Here is a 24,508-nt window from a genome sequence, read left to right as displayed (position 1 = left end):
AAATACACAGTATATATGTTCAGACTCTTTTTTACCTCTACATTATTGGCATATATATTTATACTTCTCTTTCATTGATAATAATTTTAAGATAAGATGGCTAGATCCACTCAATTTTTCTTCCTTTCATTCATTCTCATTTGGTCCATATCTCTAACAGCTTTTGGAGCTACTACTATTCACCCTGATGAAAGTATGATATTTATTTCCACCATAGCTCCCAAATAATAAATAAAGTTCTTTTATCTGATCTTTCTTTTCTAGTTTTTTCATCTAAGGATTCATGTTAGCTCAAATATCATATATTTGTCTGCTCATATATAAATTCTGTGTACATAAGTAATTTTCCAGTACTTAGCTGATATGATATCTATCTACTATATGTATATGTAGAGAAAGCTCTTGAAGTTATAGCTAAATCACTTGGTAAGAATGATTGGAACTTCGACATTGATCCATGTAGCAACCAACCTAACTGGGCTACACCGAAGCCTGCGCATCCCAGTCCCAGATTGAATATCGTAGAGAACAATGTCACTTGCAACTGCAGTATTTCTGCTGACAACTTCTGCCATGTTGTTGAAATGTAAGTCTATTTTCCGCGGAATTGACTCTGTTCTGTAAGTACTACTATGGCAACTGATTTGATATTTATCTTCATTGATAAGCATGAGTTAGATCGGTTAATACCATGTAACAAACTTAACTGGTACTTATAGTTATACATCAATAATGTTGGTATCTCTTTCAGTCAGTAAGATTTGAAAGTGAAATCAATATTCTCAGACATGTATTTTTACTGAAATGATGTTACACAAATAGTAAAAACAGTTTAAAAACTCTCCGTTGTTGAGGAGCTTATTACAAAAAAAATTCTCTTAAATGTATTGTTAAGAATCAGACTTAGTTACTTTATTTTGCTAATTGTTTATGTTTAACTTTTTTATGGCAAAATGTACATAAAGAACTTTGAAAGGGCAAAATCTCCCCGGCACTCTGCCACCAGAACTGAACAGGTTGCGATACCTTCAAATTATGTACGTAGTTCTTGAACTTTTCCTCAAATCTAAATTAACAGTGACTGAACTTGTTTTGTTTTTACAATCACATGTATGATATATTATTTTGCATGACACACTCTTTCTCTCCCTCTCTCAATTACAGTGACTTCTCTCGCAATTACTTGAACGGTACAATTCCTAAAGAATGGGGCTCCATGATGAATATCCGTAACATGTATGATTTGTCTCTTACTTTACTTTTTCTGGTTTTTGGTCATTAATTTTTCTTATGATCTTAACAGATCAGTCTTATTTCACATTCTTTGTAAGACTTCAATTCAGTTTTTGTGGACTAGTAGTAATTACCTGAAAAATGAGCTAACGACAGCATGTTTCTTAATTATCACAGTAGTCTCCCCAGCAATCGATTAACGGGTTCAATACCAGTGGAGATTGCAAATATATCTACTCTGATACAGTTGTGAGTTACTGATTATCCCACTTAGCAAAGAAAATCTATTTCATACGAGTTCAATTAAAAGAGTTTAAGTAGAAGTTAACTTTAACTTTAAATGGATAGGGATTTAACGGCCAATCAAATGTCTGGAATCATTCCTCGTGAGCTTGGAAATCTAACCCAGATTCGAACACTGTAAGTACTTTATTTTTACTTAATTGATGTTATCCCTCAAAATATGAAAGCCTTCTGTTTAAAGTTCAGCTTGATTTCTATGGCTTAGAATCATAATTTGCTGTTTTGTTTTTCAATTGTGTATATAGGAAAATGTCCTCTAATAATTTTACTGGAGAACTACCTGCCACATTGGCAAAGCTCACTACATTGCGCGATTTGTAAGCTTCAAAGTTTTACGATATTAAGTGATGAATAAATTATAAAATAATTCTTATGAGAAATTTACATGCCCTCTCAATGCAGCGAAATTTCGGACAACCAGTTCTCTGGAAAGGTACCAGATTTTATTAAGAACTGGACAAATATCGGTACACTGTATGCACTCTCCTTTTTTTCTTTGATTTTTCATGAATTTAAACTGTTTTTGTATTTCTTGATTTTACAAAAATCATCAATGGTTACTTTACTTTTGACAGAACCATTCAAGGGAGTGGATTAAGCGGGCCAATTCCTTCTGAAATTTCACTTTTGAGAAACTTATCTGAATTGTATGTGCCGTATTTTATATACTGATAAAGTAAGGACTGAAATTTAACTTTTATTTTAGTTATGATTACTTATCTTTGATTTAAATTTGATATTCAGGAGAATTAGTGATTTGAATGGATTAGAATATTCACCTTTGCCACCACTTGATAATATGCCATTGTTAAAAAATCTGTGAGTTGAATCTTCTGCTTTGAGAAATAGAAAAGAAAAAAACAGCAAGAGACCTATAATATATCGTTGTCTTTCTTATTGTTTCACAGGATTCTGAGGAACTGCAAAATCAACGGAACACTACCTAAATATCTTGGGACTATACCAACATTAAAGCACTTGTAATTAGTTACCTGTTACATTTTGTATTTTATAATTTGTTCTTTTGTTTCAGGTATATTTTTCTATGACAATTTTTTTTTTGTAGATTCTTAACTCATTCTCATTATGATATATCTTTCAGAGACCTCAGCTTTAATAACATAAGTGGAACAATCCCGGATACCTTTGATGACATTAACGGTGCGAAATTCATGTATGAAATTCATTGTAGCTTCTTATCACAATTTTTTATTCAGCGTATATTTTTAATCAAATATCTGTTGGCTACTTTACACCAACAGCTCTAGTTTCCACTTTCAGTCTGAAGTAGGATATCTGAATAATCCAACTTAGATTCACGAGGAATACTAATAGAGCTGAAGTAGTCCGGACCAAGTGTCCAATACTTTTAAGTTTCAAAAGTAGGATTTCGTTTCAAAAGATCAGGCAAATGTATTTGTACCTTTTTGAAGCAACTTTTTTCTCTCAAAAGGATCACACGCCCTTTTCAATCTGAAAAGGAAAAAATCTAAGAGAATGAAGATGACAAGTTTAGGATTAAGTGTGTGATAAAGAGTGTCAAAGTGAAAAGTTTAGGATTTTTGTTATTTCATTGTCTTTGTAGGTGTCTATGAATTGAAAAAAATTCTGTATAGAAGGATCCCTCGACCTAAATCAATTCAACCATTCGTAGGGAAGAAGAGATAATTGGTTGTGATTAGCTTATTTCCAATTGTGTTCACCTCAATAACTATTAAGCTTTGCATATTAATATCTTGATATACTTTTATGATAGATTTTTAACTGGAAACCTTCTCACTGGATCGGTGCCTGCTTGGAAAAAGAACGTTGACGTGTAAGTTATTTTTCTACTACTAGTATGATTCCTTCAATTGAACAACATACTTCATTTATGTTGCAATAATACTATAAGTTGACTTTGCCTTTTCGTTTCGCTTGCTTTAAGCGTATGACCACCAAGCATCAATTATTTATTTCCAAATTAAAGTTTTTGTTTCTGCTATCTTCTAAATTAAAGTTTAATCCTTTGTTATTGTTCTGCTGATTAACTCTAGTGCTAGGTCTATAATCATTGTGCATTTGTTTACTTAAGATGTTGATCTTCTTAGGTTTCTTCGTAGTCTCCAAATGTTTCATTAAGTCTCTGATCGTATCATCATCATCATATTCTGAATCAAATTTTATGGCTTGTATATAGTGATCTTTCATACAATAACTTAAGCATCAGCCAAGGGAATCAGATATGTCAAAGTGATAAACTGTAAGAATCCTTGCATTTTTGTGCATTTAATTTTGCAAACTTAACAACCTTTTTGTGACAACACCATTTCTAATATGTCGTAGGAACTTGTTTTCTCCCTCATTGGCACACAATGACATGTAAGTTTAGTCTTATAAATACTAAAACATGTATATATACCCTTTCCATTTCCCTCTTATTATGTTTAAATCTTATTGTACGAATCATGCTAATTTATTCCATTTCTTTCAGAGGAACAGTTTCGTGTTTGCGCGATTGCCCAAAATGTGAGTTTTTTCATGGTGACTTTCATACACAGCTAAGATCTCACTGTGTTTGCATGTTTAATCATGTTCTAATAGGATTTATATCTTTTCTTGCTACATTAGTTTCTAGGTTGCCTAAAATTACTTTACAATAGTACAAGAATGCTATTGTAGATTTTTTAGCACAGCCAGGAATTTGTTGGTAAAAAACGATAACTGGCTAGTAGTGTTCTTGTTCCCTAAATTTACTTTGTGTAAACTATAATCATGCTGTGTTTGAAAAATATCGGTAGCAATTAATCATGACTTTTGTTTGACTAGCTAGAGTTATATAACCATAATAGAAACATGATAGTTAGAAAGAGAGAGAATTAGTATAGAAAAATACAATTTCAATGAATATATTTTTATTTATTTGATTTTCTTAGTTTCCTTAATATTTCCAAAGTTTCTCACATGATCTTCTCAACCCAGCCTTGTACTCCCTTTATATAAATTGTGGTGGAAAGCATGCAATAGTCAAAAAAAGAAGTTATGACGATGATTCCGATTCTTCTGGAGCAGCTAAATTCCATGTCAGCCCAACAGGAAATTGGGCATTTAGCTCTACCGGTATATTCATTGATGGTGATCAACTTGGAGAAACTTATTTCCCACGAAATATCACAACACTTACTATGGCAGATACTGAATTGTACATGACTGCACGTGGTTCTCCTATTTCTTTGACTTATTATGCCTTTTGCCTGGCAAATGGAGGCTACACAGTAAATCTACATTTTGCCGAAATAATGTTCACTGACGATCAAACGTATGCTAGTCTTGGAAGGCGTGTATTTGATATCTACCTTCAGGTATATGCTTTAACAATTTTATTTCCATAGTCACTCGATGTTTCAAAAAAAAGAAATTAAGACTATTAGTCAAGTGATCACTGGGTTCCTACGGGGACATTGTCAGACCTTTTTTTAATTAAAATACGTAAAATATCAATTTCTGATCAACAGTTCACTTGTTTGGCATTATTTATAAAATCAATTTCTATAATATTTCTAAAACAAACAGACGAATAAATACTTGTAGGTTGTAAACATCACAAAGTATTAAGGTTGTTATTGAAATGTTGCAGGGAAATCCGGTGCAAAAGGATTTCAATATTGCAAAAGAAGCGGGAGGAGTTGGTAAGAAAGTGATAAAACAGTTCAAAGATATCGTTGTTAGTAGTAATACTTTGGAGATCCGTTTGTATTGGGCTGGAAAAGGGACACAGTCTCTCCCAAATAGATCAGTATATGGTCCTCTTATATCAGCTATATCGGTGGAATCTGGTGGGTTATGTTTTATTTGCTCCTAGTCTTGTGCTTTGATCTCCATGTTATTATCTAATATTAAAATGTGTTGTATAACAATCGAGCAGACTCTCCACCTGGAAGCATATCAACTGTAGCTGTCGTTGGAATTGTGGTTGCAGCAATAGTTATTATCATTCTTGTATTTGGTATACTGTGGTGGAAAGGATGTTTTGGAAAGAAAAATTCTTTAGCAAGAGGTGAGTACAAAGAAACTACTTTTGTTGTCATTATATCGTGTAATGGGGCTCGAGAATAATTCATTATCATGATAAGAAGAAAGTTGCAAGCTTACATCCAATCAATTGTCGATGCAGGGTGTCTATGTGTAATTTTCTTAGTATAACAGATCTTTAATCTTTCATTTACTTCATTTAACAGAGCTAAATAGTTTGGACGTACAGACAGGTATTTTTACCTTACGACAAATAAAAGCAGCAACAGATAACTTCGATGTTTCCAATAAGATTGGAGAAGGAGGATTTGGTCCTGTGTACAAGGTATTTTGCATAATATAAAAAATGCTCGAGTGTCATGCTTTTATTATAATTTACATGTACTTTTCATAAAACTCCTTTTCAACATATAACATCATACCATTCCTCAAAATGAAGGGATGTTTACCCAATGGGACATTGATAGCAGTGAAGCAACTTTCTTCAAAATCAAAGCAAGGGAATCGTGAGTTTTTAAATGAGATAGGAATGATTTCTGCTTTGCAACATCCTTATCTTGTTAAACTCCACGGTTGTTGTGTGGAGGGAGATCAGTTGATGCTGGTATACGAATACTTGGAAAACAATAGTCTTGCTCGTGCTTTATTTGGTAATTTTTCCTATATGGTCTACTTTGGGATTCAATATTGACTGCAGTCGGTAAAAGAGTGCCGTCATAACTTATCAATCGTTTGATTCATCCAACCTTCAACAAACAGCCACATAATAAGATTGAAAATGAAGGCTTTGTAAGCTCTTACGTCTTAAGGGCGTTTTAGAAACATTGAATCACTGATGATATATTAATATTCATCTTAAATTAAAAATTCATCAAATAAAGTAGCACTGATTTCTTTTGTTGGATTCTATAACATACTGAGATGCCAATATGAAAAATCAACTTCAAAGTTCAAACCATCTTTAGGTTCGCCTATGGATGGATAGGAAAAACAACTTTTTGTATTTTTTTATTAGTGTTTCATACCTTTATTATGCTTAGGATTTGTAAATAGAAAATATATGTGATAAAGGGAAATTGTGTAAAAGAATGGAACATGGGTTGCTCATGTTTTTTCCAGGTGAAAGCTTGTTGATGGTTGGATGGATCAAACAGTTGATGTACTTTGACCGCAGTGACTGCACGCTTTTAGCGACTGCCATCAATCTAAATCCCTACTTTGGTTCCTATTTATGTGCTATTCCATATTTTCTAACTTACACATAACTCTGATTTTTATTACATTGACAAATAAATTAGGTCCAGAGGAACACCAAATAAAATTAGATTGGTCAAGAAGGCAGAAGATCTGTGTTGGTATTGCTAAAGGTTTGGCATACCTCCATGAAGAATCAAGACTGAAGGTTGTTCACAGGGACATCAAGGCTACTAATGTTTTGCTTGATACAAATCTTGACCCAAAGATATCTGATTTTGGTTTGGCCAAGCTTGATGAGGAGGACAATACTCACATTAGCACTAGAATTGTTGGCACCTAGTGAGTAACTGTAATTCTTGTGTTCTCCAAGTTTATTGAAATTCACTCCAAAAAGTTATCAAATTCAATTCAAATCATATTTTTACAATAGTTTAATATAAAGTTTTATACTGGTATCAAGTTGTTTGAATGATATGTTTTAATTATACAGTGGATACATGGCTCCCGAATATGCAATGCATGGTAAATTGACAGACAAAGCAGATGTTTATAGTTTCGGAATTGTTGCTTTGGAAATTGTTAGTGGGAGGAGCAACACCATGTATCGGTCAAAGGAGGAAGCATTCTATCTTCTAGAATGGGTAACAATTTTATGCTCTTCATTGTTTATCTAAAATTTACCATCCATTGTACTATCTATATACACTACATTATGTGTCTCACATATATTGTTATTCGTTTTCATGTAATAACTCTAGAAGAGAATAAAATCAAACCTCCCTTTTTATAATTAGTAGAAACTTTTTTCGTTGAAGTTTTACACTTCACTAGAAGGATGTTGAAGAGGATCGGAAAAGGATGTAATTGTAATCTCTCAAAGAGTAATTGTACAAAACATTTCATAGATCCTGTCCATTTCCAAAATCTTAATATCATGAAGCATCCAAGCAACATACCAGTGACATCAATTTGGTTTTTAGAAATTTAATATAAATACGACCAATTTCTCACTTTAGAGAATTTTCAGAAGTTGAAGAATCTACCTATTGTAAATGACTTGGGTTTCAAATCAAACTATTCTGTTTTTTTATTTGAACAGGCACAATTATTGCATGAGAGAGGTGACCTACTGGAAATAGTTGATAAAAGATTAGGTTCAGATTTCAACAAAAAGGAAGCCATGGTGATGATCAATGTGGGTCTCCTATGCACCAATGACACTTCAAACCTTAGGCCGCCTATGTCTTCAGTGGTAAGTATGCTTGAAGGAAGGACTGTGGTTCCAGAATTTGTTTCAGAATCAAATGAAGTGATGGATGAAAAGAAGTTGCAAGAAATGAGTCAGTATTACTCTCAAATAGATGAAAACAGCAAGGTAAGTAAGTCACAAAGTCGGAGTTTATCAATTAAAGATCAATGTACTGGTTCATGTCCACTTGATTCTTCCTCATGGGATGAAAAAAATTAAGAGTGTGTTAGACTTCATATTAATTTCAAAAAGACTAGTATTATGTTGTTAGGAAGCAGATATGTATTAGGCAGGAAGTTTTGTTATTAGGAATTTATTCAACAAATAGGGAAACCGAAGGAAAACCTGTTGTTTCTATCTTAATTTCCATTTGTTTCGTCTCTTATAATTTTGTAACCTAGAATTCCTGTTGTAAATTTGTAATCCAGTTTCTGCTCACATTAACAAGAATTATTCAATAGAAGTTAGTATTTCAATTTAGTTTTGTAGTTATGATTACCAGTTTCAAACAACTAGTGTCGGAGCTGGTTGTCGGTGACTTGGAAAGGGTTATATATGGAGAGGCAAACTAAATTTACCAAGTAAAGTGTCACAGAGTGCCACCTGTTGGGACGCCGACTCTTAGGGGTGGAGCTATGGTAGGTACTTGTGTATTATGGGGGTGCTATGATAGATACTTGAATTGAGATGTGAAATAAGTGGTGTATATAAAGAATACAAGAAGTGGTTGAAATGCAAAAGCACATGATCCATAAAATGTGAGTGTCCGTTCAGATTGAGGGTTTATCTTATGCAGGTTATCTAATTGTGAAGAGACAATATTAGTTATCTAGATGACAGAAAACAATCTTCCAAAAAATATTCTTATGGATTTGCAAGAAAAAAAACCAACAAAAAGAGTATTATCAATCATATTTATAATACACATCACAAATATAACAAGGCTATAAGGGATCCAAGATCAAGAATGCAACATCTGATGAAACTGTTTCTTGATGATAAATCTGTATATATATTTGAAATGGTTGATGGTTCTTAAATTTTCCGAGATATTTTTTGGGTCCGTTCGGATTCTGTCAAACTGTTTAATGCATTTTCATTTATGTTGGTGATGGACTCGACATATTAAACCAACATATACCGCTTACCAATGCTTGAGTTTGTTGGTGCCACTTTTACTGAGCTGACATATTCAGCTGCATTTTCTTATTTGGAGTATGAAAAAGAATATAATTTCATTTGGGTTTTACACATGTGTCGGGATTTATTTATTGAAATCTACTGATAATTTACCCAAGGTAACTGTAACTGACAAGGACATGCCTTAATGAATAATGCTGAAGTTTTCTGGAGTGCTACAACTATAGTGGGCTCATTTCATATTTTAACCTACTTGATCCTCACTTACCAAGTATCAGAATAACTCACTTAATTGATTAAATAAAATCTTACAATTTGTCAAACTTAGGACAACGTGAAAAATTTGACATTCCCCATTGTCAATACTCAATGCCTATTCACCAAGCAAAATGATAATGGTGACAAAAAGGGTAATGGTAGGTGTTTGATCTTCCAAGCACAACATTTGGACATTATAATTTAGACCCTTCAAGACAAGCAATGATGAATCAAACACTATGAAGCACAAACACCGACATACTGATACCAATGATAATTTAAGTAAATGACATATTTAGGGTAATCACAGGTGTCGGTGTCACACACCAACGCATGACACACCTAATCCGAGGAGTGTCTGTGCTTTATAGATCAAAGGTTTATAATCACAAAGAAGCATTGGGTGTAACTTGTAAGCAATAAGCAAAGAAGCATATTGTTATTTGTGGAAGAGATTCGAGATTAATTTCAGTTATGTGTTTGTTATAGTTCCTGGAGAGTTCAACTGATTGAAGTTAAGGGATAAGGAGTTGGAGGTTTTGGTTTAAATCGGAAGAATGATTATAGATTAATATAACAATTAATTACTAATAATTGTCATTAAAAAAAAAGTAAATAATATCATTAAACTAACATATATTTTGCGTGTATTTGATTTTTGTGAAATTGTCGTCAGATTTTGGTTGCTCAATTATCGTTGAGAAAGAATGATAAATATGAAGGTGGATTGGAGAAGATGCGAATGTGAATGGTTGATAAATTCCTTTCTTATTAGAGGAGTTGTTATTGTGAAATTGAGATGAGTTAATTATATCCCTTGGACTAAACATTTATTTAATTGTCACAACACCTGATATCAATCATTTGTCCTTTTTTCATAAAATGAGTTTAACAAGTTAATTATCGAGTAAAGTTCTAAATTATATTCAAGTTGGTTCCGTTCATTTCTTAATAAAAGAGAGTGAAATGTTAAGATACTTTCAGAACTCATGATGGAGAAACACGTGTGTGACAAGTTTGCAGTGGTGAGCGGCGGAGCTTGATAACGGCTGATAGTTCGTCCACAGATGAGTTAATATGTGTTTGATTTTGACACTTACGACAACCTCACAGGCATCAACTCTGTCACTTTTCTATTTTTGAAAGAATAATTGTTTCTGCTGTTTATGTGTGGGGTATAGTACATGCAGAATTGTCTCAATGTTGTAAAATAATTGCATATGTCTCATCATTGTGAATTGAACACCATAATTTACTTTCATTTCTTTTGTTTTCTTTCTGGCTAATCATTCATCAATCAATGTACCATGTAAAATGGAATTTAAGGATATGCATTGTATGGTTATTTTGAAACTGATTGTGTGACATGGAAAAATGGTAGCTTCTCCTTGGACGTCAATGAAATTTTAAAAATGATTTACTGTTTTAGGGTTTAGATTTTAAAAATTAAATTCTCAATCACATTAGTTTTTTTTTCAGAGGTCTCAATCACATTAGTTAATCCTGGTCATTGTAGTCTGCATAATAATAATTGTAAGGAATAAATTGAATAAAAACCCTACAATTTCAGGGACTAAATTGATGATTTACTCTCATAACTGCGTTTAGATGCGTTAATTAAGAACTTTTCATAAATTTTGTCAATAATATAAATTCTATTTGCAAAAGTATCCTTCAATGTATAGAGAGATAAATAGTTGAACTTTTAATTATCCTCATTTAATTAGGTTATTTTTGTGAAAAGTTCATTAATGCACCTTGAATTTCATAAGGGTCTTATGAACAGAGACAGCAAAATTTTCCAAAATATTTTCTCTTCCAAAATTTTCCAATTAAAAAATTGTTCAAACTCTCGGGCCTATTAAATTCCAAATACACACTGTATATATTTATATTAAGAATCTCAACCTCTAAATTATTGATATACTATGAAGCACGGACACTCCTCGGAGGCTTGTTCCGTGTGTCGTGTCCAACACCGACACATAATAATTACAATGGATTATGTGATTTTCTCAAATTATTAGCAGTGTCGGCGTGTAAGTGTACGTGTTATGTCCGGTGTCCGTGTCCGTATCTGTGCTTCATAGTTGATATATCTAAACTTTTGCTTTCCTTGTTAATATTAAGATGAACACTTCATCTCAATTTCTCTTCCTTTCACTCATTGTTATTTGGTACATATCAGTTTCTGGAGCTAATACTACTATTCACCCCGAGGAAAGTATGATATCTATTTCTGCTATAGCTACCATACAATAAAGAAATTTCTTTGATCTTTCTTTTCTAGTCTTTTTATCTAAGGATTCATGTTAGTAAATATCATGTATATTTTGCTCATAACTACTCACACACACACACTTGAAGTGTAGAATATTTTTCAGTATTGAATTAGCTGATAGCTCTCAATTGTATATTTAGAGAAAGCTCTTGAAAGTATAGCCAAATCACTTGGGAAGAAGGATTGGAACTTCGACATTGATCCATGCAGCAACAAACCTAAATGGTTTACAAATGCAGCGAACAAAGTCGCCTGTAACTGCTCTGTGGCCGGTGACAACTTTTGCCATGTTGTTGAAATGTAAGTCTCTTTTCTGCAGAAGCGGCTCTTCTAATAAAAGCAGTTTTAAACGCTCTGCAGAATAGGAGCTTGTGGCAATAATTTATAAAATTATTTTGCCTATTGTTTATGTTTAACTTTTTCTTGGAAAAATGATTATACAGAAGTTTGAAAGACCAAAATCTCCTCGGCACTCTCCCAACGGAACTGAACAGGTTGCGTTACCTTCAAATTATGTATGTATTTCCCAAACTTTCTATCACATCCAAATTAACAATGTATTATTTTTATATCTACAATCACATGTATCTAAATATTATTTTGCTTGACAAACTCCTTCTCTCCCTCTCTCTATTACAGTGACCTCACTCGCAACTACCTGGGTGGCACAATTCTTAAAGAATGGGGGGGCTCCATGATGAATATTAATAAAATGTATGGATTGTCTAATTTTACATTCTTTGTAAGACTTTTACTTTCATTTTCTAATAGACTTGTATTAATTACATGCACCGATAAGCTAATGACAACATGTCTCTTAATCATCATAGTTCTCTCATCGGAAATCAATTAACGGGTTCAATACCAGTGGAGATTGCAAACATAACTACTCTCCAAGACTTGTAAGTTTCTCATTACCCACCTTAGCAGAAAAAAAATCCATTTGTGTTCAATTCAAAGAGTTTCAATTGAACTTAACTTTAACTTAAAATGGATAGGCAGTTATGGAACAATCAACTGTCTGGAATTCTTTCTCTTGAGCTTGGATATCTAACACAAATTCGAAGACTGTAAGAACTTGATTTCCCCCCCTGAAATATGAAAGCTCAATGTTTAAAATACACTTTAATTTCCACTGCTAAGAATCATATTTTACTGCTTTGTTTTTCAATTATATATATAGGCAAATTTCATCTAACAATTTTACGGGTGAACTACCTGCAACATTGGCAAAGCTGACTACATTGATAGATTTGTAAGCTCAAATTTTTATAGTGATGTTTAGTGAAGATTGATGCCTAAATTAAAAATATTATTTATAATGCTTCGCATTTTCATGTCCTCACTCAATGCAGCAAAATTTCAGACAACCAATTCTCTGGAAAGATACCTGATTTTATTCAGAACTGGTCAAATATCAGTGAGCTGTATGCTTTCCTTTTTTATATTAATTTTTCCTCGAATTAAATAGTTTTTGGATTGCTTGACTTTCAAATAGAAATCTCAATGGATTACTTTGGACAGAATGATTCAAGGAAGTGGATTAAGTGGGCCTATTCCTTCTGGAATTTCACTTTTGAAAAACTTAACTGAGTTGTATGTATGATATTATATATTACTGATAAATCAAGGTTTGAAATTTAAATTTCATACTACTTATGTTTACTTACCTTTGATATTCAGGATAATTAGTGATTTGAATGGATCTGAATATGCACCTTTACCACAACTTAATAATATGACTTTGTTAAAAACTCTGTGAGTTGATTCCTCTGCCTCTCAGTAATAGAAAAGAAAGAAAGAAAAAAAAGAACGAGAGGCACTCCTAATAAATCTCCGTCTATCTTATTGTTTCACAGGGTTCTGAGGAATTGCAATATCAACGGAACACTAACTCAATATCTTGGGATTATGTCAAAATTAAAACACTTGTAATATGCATGATATCTTTTTCAGAGACCTCAGCTTTAACAGCATAAGTGGAACAATTCCAAGTATCTATGCTACCAATAACAGTCTGTGATACATGTACGAAATTCATCGTAGTTTCTTTGCGTAATTTGCTTGGGAGTATATTTTTAATTGCTTTTTTTGCGTAATTTCCAATGTTATAGTAACGGATAAGTCATGATGAAATTTAATTAGTTATATGGTTGCAATACTGTAAGTGCTAGGAATATGTCTGCTAATTATATTTTTTGCTGTCTATAGACTACACAAACATCTTTCAAATAAAACACTTTTCTGTATAGAAGGGTCCCACAAGACCGTTACCTAAATCAAGCTTTGCATGGAGAAGAGGCAAATGGGTGTCATTGAAGATGACTAGCTTATTTCCCTCGATGTTCACCTCAATAAATATTAAGCTTTGGAAAATAATATCTTGATATTCTTTTATGGTAGATTTTTAAGTGGAAACCTTCTCACTGGATTGGTGCCTTCCTGGAAACCGAAAGTTAACGAGTAAGTTACCTTTCAAATAATACTCGTATGATTCCTTGAATTGAAAAATGTATCATCAATTCTCTGATTGTATCATCATCATTATTATATTCTGAGTCAAACTATATGACTTGTATATAGAGATCTTTCTTACAATAACTTCAACATCAGACAAGGGAGTCAGATATGTCACCATGAAAAAGTGTAAGAATACTTGCATTTGTTTGCAAATTTCACAACCTTTTTGAGACACGACCTTTTCTAATTTCTTGCAGGAACTTGTTTTCTACCTCATGGGCACACAATTACATGTAAGTTTGGTCTTATAAAATACTAAACACAGATTCTATTCCCTCTTATCATGTATAAGTCTTAATATACTAATCATCGTAACTGATTCTATTCCGTATATCATTCTCTTAGAGGAACAGTTTCGTGTTTGAGGAAATGTCGCAAACGTGAGTTTCTTCATTGTGACTTTTGTTCTCTAAATTTTCTTTGGACACTACAATCACGCTGTGTGTATGAAACAAGATAGTTATAAAGAGAATGAGTAGAGAAAATTAATTTTTCAAGGAATATGTTTTTCTTTGATTGATTTTCGTAGTTTCCATAATATTTTCAAATTCACTTACATGATCTGCTCAACCCAGCCTCATACTCCCTTTATATAAATTGTGGTGGAAAGCAAGAAACAGTCAACGAAAGAACTTATGATGATGATTCAGATTCATCTGGACCAACTAAATTCCATCACAGTCCAACAGGAAATTGGGCATTTATTACCACTGGTATATTCATTGATCATGGTCAACTTGGAGAAATTTATTCCCCGCAAAATATCACCACACTTACTATGAACGATGCTGAATTGTACATGAATTAATGCACGTGTTTTTCCTATTTCTTTGACTTATTATGGCTTTTTCCTGGCAAATGGAAACTACACCGTAAATCTATATTTTTCTGAAATAATGTTCACTGATGATCAAACTTATGGTAGTCTTGGAAGGCGTGTATTTGATATCTACCTTCAGGTACATGGTTTACCTATTTTATTTCAATTGTCACTTAGGGACATTGTCAAACTATATTTTTCTTTCCAAAATACGTAACTGATTTTTTATTTTTTTTGCCATTGTTTATAAAATTAAATTAATATCATCATAAAGCATTCAGGCAGTGATTGAAATGTTGCAGGGAAATTTGGTGCAAAAGCACTTCAATATTGCAGAAGAAGCAGGAGGGGTTGGTAAGAAAGTCATAAAACTGTTCAAAGATGTTCTTGTTACTAGTAATAATACATTGGAGAACCGCTTGTATTGGGCGGGGAAAGGGACACAGTATCTCCCAAATAGATCAGTACATGGTCCGCTTATATCAGCTATATCAGTAGAATCTGGTGGGTTATGCTTTGCACGTTCCTAATCTTAAACTATGAACTCCCGGTAATGATCTAAGAATATTTAAAACTCTTGTGTTATAATCAAACAGACTCTCCACCTGGAAGCATATCTGCCGGAGTTGTGGCTGGAATTGTGGTTGCAGCAATAACTGTTATCATTCTAGTATTTGTTATACTATGGTGGAAAGGATGTTTTGGAAAGAAAAATTCTTTAGCAAGAGGTAATCACAAAGAAACTACTTTTGTTGTCATTACTATTAAACGTATTTGTGTCCATGTCGTGTAATAGAGTAGATTTAAGTACATACTTTTATTAGTATATCATGTTATGCGGCCCGAGAATAAGGAATTATCTTGATAAGAAGAAAGTTGCAAGCTTACATCCAATGGATTTTCAATGCAGAGTGTTCATGTGTAATATTTTTTAACAGAGCTAAATAGTTTGGACCTACAGACGGGCTTATTTACCTTAAGACAAATCAAAGCAGCGACAAATAACTTTGATATTTCCAATAAGATTGGCGAAGGTGGATTTGGTCCCGTGTACAAGGTATTTCGTATAATATAGCAAATCCTCAGAAAGTGCTTTTCCAACTTCTAAGAAAATAACACACCTCAAAAAAGCAGGGATGTTTACCCAATGGGAAATTGATAGCAGTGAAGCAACTTTCTTCTAAATCAACGCAAGGGAATCGTGAATTTTTAAACGAGATAGGAATGATTTCTGCTTTGCAACATCCTTATCTTGTTAAACTCTATGGTTGTTGTGTGGAAGGAGATCAGTTATTGCTGATATATGAATACATGGAAAACAATAGTCTCGCTCGTGCTTTATTTGGTAATTTTTCCTATATGGTCTACTCTGGTTGTTAATTATATGCTACTCCATATTTTCTAACTTAACACATAACTCTGTCGTATCATTCTCTGATTTTTGTTGCATTGACAAATAAAGGTCGAGAGGAACACCAAATAACAGTAGATTGGTCAACAAGGAAGAAAATCTGTGTTGGTATAGCAAGAGGTTTGGCATACCTTCATGAAGAATCAAGACTGAAGGTTGTTCACAGGGACATCAAGGCCACTAATGTGTTGCTTGATAAAGATCTTGACCCAAAGATATCAGATTTTTGGTTTGGCCAAGCTTGATGAGGAGGACAAAACTCACTGGGACCTAGTGAGTAACTAGAATTATTTCCTTCTCCGAGTTTATTGAAAGTACTCCAAAAAGTTGTCAAATTCAATTCAAATGATATTTTTATAAGACTTTGATATCATTGTGTATACTGATATCAAGTTGTTTCAATTATGCAGTGGATACATGGCTCCTGAATATGCAATGCATGGTTATTTGACAGACAAAGCAGATGTTTATAGTTTCGGAATTGTTGCTTTGGAAATTGTTAGTGGAAGGAGCAACACCATGTATCGGTTAAAGGAGGAAGCATTCTATCTTCTTGAATGGGTAACTATTCTTTGTTCTCCATTGATCATGTAAATTTGATTATCTGTGGCACTATCTACTTACACTTGATTTTCTGTCGTACATATATTGTTCATTTTCATGTAATAACCCAACTCTACAAGAGAATAGAATCACGTGTCCCTATTGATAAGTCATAGAAAATATCTTTGTTAAAGTTTCAGACTTCACTAGAAGTACTAGAAGTAGAATGAAGGGGTTCAGAAAAGGATGTAATAGTAATCTTTAAAATACATTTCGAAATATAACCAATTTTGCACCTTGCAGAATTTTCAGAATTTGAACGGGCCTATTGAAAATGACTTGGGTTTCAAATCAAACTATTCTGTTATTTTCTTTGAACAGGCACATTTGTTGAAAGAGAGAGGTGACCTAATGGAGCTAGTTGATAGCAGATTAGGTTCAGATTTCAAAAAAAAGGAAGCCATGGTGATGATAAATGTCGCTCTCCTATGCGCCAATGACACTTCAAACCTTAGGCCGTCTATGTCTTCAGTGGTAAGTATGCTTGAAGGAATGACTGTGGTTCCAGAATTTGTTTCATATTCAAGAGAAGTGATGGATGAACAGAAGTTGGAAATAATGAGGCAGTATTACTCTAAAATGGAAGTCACAAAGTTGGAGTTTATCAATTGATGAGAAGTGTACTGTTTCATGTCCACCTTAATTCTTTCTCAAAATTACCAAATAGGGAACTTGTTAGGCCTCTCATTTTTGGAGGCCTAGAGGTTCAAAAAGACTAGTATTATGTTGTTGGGAAGCAATTATGTATTAGGCATGAAGTTATTAGGCATTTATTGAACAAATAGGGAAACTTAAGGGAAACCTGTTGTTTCTATCTTAATTTCCGTTCGTTTCCTCTCTTACAATTTTGTAAACTACATTTCCTGTTGTAAATTTGTAATCTGGATTCTGGACGCCTTAACAAGAATTATTCAATAAAAGTTAGCATTTCAGTTTAGGTTTTGAAGTTATGATTACCGGTTTCTAACAACTAGTGTCAGAGTTTGTTGTCGGTGACTTGAAAAGGGTTACCTACGGAGGGGAAAACTAGAATGACCGAATAAAGCATCATAAAGTTCCATCTGTTGGGATGTTGACTCTCATGGGCGGAGCTATGATAGGTGCTTGGGTATTATGGGGTGCACAAGTCCCACATCGAGTGGTATGAGATGCTCGGGGAAGTATTTAAGTGCTACGGTTCTTTCCCCTAGATAGCATCTCCCTCCATTCATAATCTTTTGTTCTTTTAGCTTTTAATTTTTGTCTCAAACTTTTAGTTCTTTTAGGAAACCAAGAGCATCACCAATCAAATCAATCGCTTTTAAATAGGTTTCTTGGGATCTCTAATTAGATAAAAGTAATGCCTGTTAAGTACAATGCTAACGCTTACCAATAGACATGAGGCAAGCCAAAAACCCTCTATCCGAACATCATGAGAGTTTGATTTTACTATTCCCAACTAAATCATTTGTGGAAACACATTACCATCCTCAAAACGTTTTCACGCAACAAAATCACATAAAACCGATAAAAAAAAATTTAGTTGGTTTAAATAATTGACACAATATATGGAGGATAAAATGGAAATGTTTTTTGTTTTGTTGAGAAGAAGGTAAGAGATGGATAATTTAATACCTAAAGATGTGTACAGCTTTAGAAGAACAAGTTTAATGGAACTATTTTTCCTTGTATGCATGTTTGCTAAAACTTTCATAAGTTCAACATGATTAAAAACAGAACCTATATGAAGGCCACCTAAACAGAATTGTGATCATGAGTGAATCAATCTCCAAAAAACCTATATTTCCAACAATAGAAATGGAAATTTCTGTTAATTTCGGTGCTTCAATAACTGCTTTCTCAATTGTAGCACTCATATTTGAGATCACCAAATTCAAAGCATTGGCACAAATTATTGCAACTTTTACTAGATGTGAAGATATGAAGGATGATAAACAATGGAAATGATCCAACAAATGCGGTTGCAATGGTGGAACCGGTAACACTAATTTACTTTACTGCCACATTTGATGCCATGATTAACAAGGGCTCACTTTTGCATTCAAGATTCCATAACATTGTTCCCAAATTATCTGCAGCGGATTCTTGATGAAGGAAAACAATGAAATGAAGCGCAAAAAGAAATTCTTCGTGAAGTATTTCCATCGTGGCCTGACTATTAGAAAGAGGAATAAAAACAAATAAAGAAACCATGTTTGAAGTTTGGCAAAAGTTTAAGGACCTACTGAGGCAATGCCCACATCACGGGATACATGTGTCTGTTCAAATGGAAACCTTTTATAATGAATTGGTGCCTTCGACAAGGTTAATGGTAGATGCTACTTCAAGTGGAGCTTTGTTGAACAAGTCCTACCAAAAATGCTATGATTTGGTTGAATCTACAGTTACTAATAATTATCAATTCCCAAATGAAAGAATGCAAGCTCTATACAAAACAACAACATATAATCGAGACATCGGGTATTATCTGAAGAAACAACTTTGGCTGCATAAATTGACGCACATGGTAAATAATTGACCAATGTGCACAACCCTGCAACATCCAAAACTGAAGATGCAAAATCAGATCCTATAGCAGTGGTATCTGCTACTGTAAATGACGTATCTTACGTTTACTGTCGGGGAGGACGTGTCTATGAAAAATGTCTACAGGACCCCAATTTCTGCTAACTATGTCAACCAAATAAGGCTTACAGCCCTACTCCAACTATGCACTTCTGGCATTCACTGCATCTCAAAAGACTATGGATAACAAACTTGGGAAAATCGCACAATCCTTATCGGCAAAACCAAGTGGATATCTACCAAACCAACATGAAGCAACAATTCAATTGGCTTGATAAGTGGCAAAGAGAGTTGAATTGTGGAAAAGGAGAGAGAGTTAACTGTCAATCAAAATTTTCCAAACTTGGTTCAAAATGAAGAAGTTAAATCTAGCAAAGAAGCAGAGAAGCATAATGTTGCAACCACAACACCCAAAGCTAGAACTTCCTGTTCTAAGATGCAACTTCAGGAAACTCTCAGAAGATTATCCAGAAAGGCCACCACCTCCTTTTCCATAAAAGGCTTGTGAAAGCCATGATGATTGATGAAACAAATTGGCAAGTGCACCAAATCGTAAACAAGTAATAAAGTAGTAAGTTATCGTCTCCATAAGGATTGTTGTTCCACTTGGTAAATAGAAGAACTTATTAGAAATAAAAGAATTGGACCGTCAATATACGTTTAAGGGAACAAATGCCCTCTACAAGGGCTCGAAAACACCGGGGCGCGACCTCCTAAGGGCGCCGCCTCAACAAGCTTTTAGAAGTGCCTAAAATACTCTAAACGTGACTTAGGGCCCAAGTTGTTGTGGGCTTAAGTCAAGGAAATACAAGCCCAAGAAAGGCTATAAATACCCTCGTTAAGAGCATTCTCAAGGCATGACATAAATAATTCTAAACCCTAGTTTTAGATATTGTACTCACTGCAAGTACAAGAATTAAAAGAGATGAAGTGGGTTGCAAGATTTTAATTTTCCTGCCAATGCGAGTTTAGGTTGTTGTGATTCATAAGTAAAAGGACAATTAGATAATCCTTGAATCCTCTATCCTTTCTTTGTTGTAATTAATGCGGTTAAGCATTAGTTTATGGCCTGTCTTTCATTTACAAAAGTAATATGACCTCGTGATATAGCAGTGAAAGTTTTAATTTTATATCGCCACAATTTAACCAGTCATAATTGCGGCGATTCCTTAAGATGAGTAAAAACCTTAAATTTATACTTAGCTTCGATTAAAAGAATTTAATTTATAAACTTAGCAATTTACTACTGTCTAGTTCGCACGAAAGTAGGGTTGTCAATCCTATAATGCACCTAGATATATGTTTCATTGTTGGTTTGAAAAAGCATGAGAAACAGATATATACAAATTAAATGAGATAATCGAATCATAGATTGAATAAAAAACTTTATTATTTTAATTGAATCATGTACATGGCAATCGACATCATTACAAAACAATAGAAAAATATACTCTAGAGAGAACAAGAGGAAGTTGGCGATCATCTGCCTTGAAGCTATGATTCTTGTCCCTTTTCTTGAATGAATAAAAGAGAGTGCAAGGGTCTCTATTTATAGTGCATCATTTAGAGATTAAGAGAAGAAAACTGGATTTGATTTTGTTTTCATCGATCCAACCTGAAAAACAAGCAAACAACAATCCCTTTTTCTAGCGTTCTTCTATCCTAAAATGTCAGGAAACTTGGAATGAATTTTCTTCAACTTATATTGTCTTCAAAGACCTTCTAAGAACCATTAATCTTCAATTTTCATACCTCAATCATTCCTAGTTATAAAGCCCAATCCTAAGAACTTTTTAACCTTAGCGTACTCCCCGGTTTTTTTGGACAAGTCCGTGTTTTTTTCTTTTTTATATATGGCCAAGCCTAAGCCAATGGCCCTTCCATTATACATAAACAGTGAATTCCCTCTTGATTGTTTTTTTATTCTGAGTTCTCAGTGATATTTTGAACCAAAAAAGTTGTGATATTTGTATAAGTCACTGAGGTACAAATTTCCCCCCTTTCTTCCCTTGCCTACAGTCAATTTTAATAAAGCATTCAATTGTCAATCTTTTATGTTTAATGAATACCGTGTGTGAATTGTGATACATGACTACAAGTTCAAATCTTTGTTCTTTGATAAATAGAGCCACTACTATAGACTAGAGCAAAATTACACATATAGAAAGGCAAATGATTGTTGAACCATTCAATAGTAAAGGAACAAATTTGTTGGTAAAAGTAATTGCTTTTCCTTCATTATTGTTGTTATTATAATATTATGTTGTTATTTTCTTATTGCTATTAGAATAGTTATTTTGTTTTTAAATATAAAAGTTTTTAATTAACCAGGTGGAAAGCCCATACCCTGCAAAGGGCCGGTCTTGGATCTACATTTCTAAGAATGTTTAATATTCTAGCCTTTTGGCCCGACGAACAAAAGCCTAAGCCCGACATAAGCCCATGCCTGATCTTGGGGAGTGCAAGTAGTTCAATCAAGTCGGGCCTTCAAAAATTATGGACCTAAAAAAAAAAATATTAAGTTTAATACCCACCCCCACTCAAATAAAAAATATATATGTTACATCATTTTCTTTCTTTAGTATACATTTGAGTTTTTTGTATACTCCAGCTCTCCTTTCTGGACTTAAATTTGATGTTATCAAACCACCCCAATTTGTATAATCATTTAATCAGTCAATTTGGAATACTATTTCATTAAAAGAATCATAACATTCATTTCTTTTTCGCATAAACCATTTGTTTTTCTCTTTCCCACAACAGAAAAGTGACAAATCCAAACGACACAGTTAGGTAAATTTCACTTCTCTTTCGCTTAATTTTTCTTAATTCGTTTAATTTTTAGAAGTTCTTCTGATTTTGATTTTTTAATGAAGCTTAACTCCACAAAAAAATTTCGTTTTTATTTTACTGAAGAGCTTATTTAACTATGAGAGTCGAGTCTCCTATTTTATACGACCCTGCATAAGGCCACCCAATAAGGGTTGAGTAGCCCGCTTTGCAAACTCCGTAAACCATGAAATATTTATAAATGAATATATGTTGATTATAAATTTTAGGGTGTTTCAGAAATCATGTAATTAAAAACTAAGATACACTAAAAGTGATCATACAATACTTTGAACTAGTGCATTAATAAGTTTTCGAATTCGCCTCTTCATGCATTGTTCCTACGTATAGCTTTTCCATGGTTCAAGAACTTTTTTCCCTCTCCTATCATGAAAGGTTAAAAACCAAAGTTAAAGTTGGTTATAAATTATGAATTCCTATGATTTACTTGAGAGACATTTGTAATGATTCTTATTTTAAGGAGAATTTTTTAGAAGTTTATTGGTGTTTTGTATTTTTAAAAAGTACCTCAGGATTGTGGATTCATCATAAAGATAGAATCGAGAACCCCAATTCTTTTCGTTTATTATGAAAATCAAATTTTTAAAAACGATGTAAACTAATTTAACTTATATCTCTCTTATTAAAGATTAAAAGTGTATTTTGAACCAACACAATAACATATTTTCATGGAAAAATTGTTAACAAATCTATTAAGAATTTTTTTTTTTTTTGGTAGTGAACAAATCTATTCAGATTGATTACCCTAAATCATCCTAAGAAAGTGTAGACTTTTTTCATGTTTAAAAATGTTTTGTTCATTCTTATGTGTATTATGGTCGTATGATTATCCAACCCTATTTGCCGTTATGAAACTTCACTACTCCATCGTTCCATATCAAAGATTCAATGATTAAAATTCTATAATGCATACTTAAAAGTGTTGCTTAGGAAAAGTAAGGTTGAATTAAAATACTTTGAAACCCATAACAAAAAGATTCAATGATTACAATTCTATAGCATTGGTCATTAAATCCCATATTGTCACGCTTTGTCAAATTTATTTCTCTATCATTTTCTTCGTATTATCTTGTTCGTCGTCTACAAATGGAAATTAAACAAAAGGTACTAAAATGGAACTAAAATCAAATAAAAATTAAATTATAAAAAAAAAAAGATAAAACAAAGTTTATATAATGTACTCTTCATCTTTTTTTTTTTTTTTTTAAATAAACGATATTCGTTCATTCAAAATGATAAAGTACATTGACACAATACAAGTTCAAAGTCGCTAATGATAAAAAAGATGAATCTTCAAACAAACTAACATCATCCATGTTAATAGCATAAAATGGCATAATATATATGCCTACAAATATGACTATCTTCAAGTTTTGAGAATACTTATGTTTTCGAATCTACAACGTTGACGAGGTCAAAGTCGTTGATTGGATCTACACTTAATCAAAGTTAATCTTTCAATCCGAATCAAACAAACTAAGACGAGAAACAAAAAATACACCGCACAAAGTTCTGAAATCATCGTTTTCTTTTGTTTCGATCCGTCTCTTTCATACTCTTCGCAATTCTTGAGGATTTCAGATTGATGCAATTTTTGCGATTTGTCTATGAAGCCTATCAGATTTCTTTGATGATTTGGAGTTATCAGTTCAGACATGTGGAGCTTCGTGCATTGCTTTGAATTTCCACATCTTCATTCATATGCTCACAAGGTGTTTGTGATAAGTTTTCAAGATTAGGTTCACTGGATGTTTGGTAAAGGTTCTATATGATGTGTTTGGTACTTCTTACATATTGCTTCCAAGGTGTTTGATGAAAGTCCTCAATGGAAGACAAATTGTTTTTTTTTTATCCGAAGTTATTTGTTCCAAATGGTATATGATGAAGCTTCTTGTACAAATCAGTTTGTCAGTGCATTGGTTTCTCAATTTGGTACATTGATCCTCCCTTTGGTTGTGTATATGATGATTTACGAGAGGTATCTTCTTAACCTTGTGGATTGACTATTATTGGTTTGGAGATATACCTGTGAAACTGAGTTGGTGTATAACATGGGAATCATACTCT

At 33.1% G+C, this 24,508-nt stretch overlaps 1 protein-coding gene and 1 long non-coding RNA gene across 4 annotated transcripts; both read left to right on the top strand.

Annotated features, from left to right (window-relative positions):
* The first annotated feature begins 32 nt into the window (after positions 1-32).
* Positions 33-17,963, top strand: LOC11406196 (probable leucine-rich repeat receptor-like serine/threonine-protein kinase At3g14840). Of its 2 annotated transcripts, none has more exons than XM_039830685.1 (24): positions 33-193; positions 394-586; positions 966-1,037; positions 1,165-1,236; positions 1,411-1,482; positions 1,582-1,653; positions 1,782-1,853; positions 1,939-2,010; positions 2,112-2,183; positions 2,281-2,355; positions 2,445-2,516; positions 2,639-2,710; positions 3,293-3,352; positions 3,716-3,778; positions 3,862-3,897; positions 4,010-4,044; positions 4,498-4,877; positions 5,153-5,351; positions 5,441-5,572; positions 5,754-5,872; positions 5,987-6,197; positions 6,846-7,083; positions 16,834-16,984; positions 17,348-17,963. In XM_039830685.1, exons 1-24 carry the CDS (start codon positions 97-99, stop codon positions 17,636-17,638), a joined length of 2,928 nt encoding a protein of 975 aa, XP_039686619.1. In that variant the 5' UTR covers positions 33-96; the 3' UTR covers positions 17,639-17,963. The 2 variants fall into 2 exon arrangements, with proteins under 2 accessions (XP_039686619.1, XP_003596231.2); XM_003596183.4 differs by lacking the exons at positions 16,834-16,984; positions 17,348-17,963 and adding exons at positions 7,235-7,385; positions 7,844-8,456 and having other exon boundaries at positions 34-193.
* On the top strand, positions 12,503-14,878 carry LOC11406195 (uncharacterized). 2 transcript variants are annotated; one of them, XR_005644177.1, is made up of 6 exons: positions 12,503-12,574; positions 12,671-12,927; positions 13,028-13,430; positions 13,532-14,135; positions 14,256-14,318; positions 14,390-14,878. It is a non-coding gene; the product is annotated as an uncharacterized lncRNA (long non-coding RNA). The 2 variants fall into 2 exon arrangements; XR_005644176.1 differs by having other exon boundaries at positions 13,028-14,135.
* Positions 17,964-24,508: the final 6,545 nt, after the last annotated feature.

The sequence above is a fragment of the Medicago truncatula genome, chromosome 2, assembly GCF_003473485.1.
Source record: "Medicago truncatula cultivar Jemalong A17 chromosome 2, MtrunA17r5.0-ANR, whole genome shotgun sequence".
NCBI classification, from domain to species: domain Eukaryota; kingdom Viridiplantae; phylum Streptophyta; class Magnoliopsida; order Fabales; family Fabaceae; genus Medicago; species Medicago truncatula.
Note: the sequence above shows the minus strand (reverse complement) of the source record. Positions and strands in the feature narration are given on the sequence as shown.

Excerpts from the sequence above, each read along its gene's own strand:
- LOC11406196 (XM_003596183.4), top strand. The coding sequence starts at position 97 with ATGGCTAGATCCACTCAATTTTTCTTCCTTTCATTCATTCTCATTTGG. Across the intron at positions 1,654-1,781 it reads CTAACCCAGATTCGAACACT|GAAAATGTCCTCTAATAATT; the intron begins GTAAGTACTTTA and ends TTGTGTATATAG. Across the intron at positions 2,517-2,638 it reads ATACCAACATTAAAGCACTT|AGACCTCAGCTTTAATAACA; the intron begins GTAATTAGTTAC and ends TATATCTTTCAG.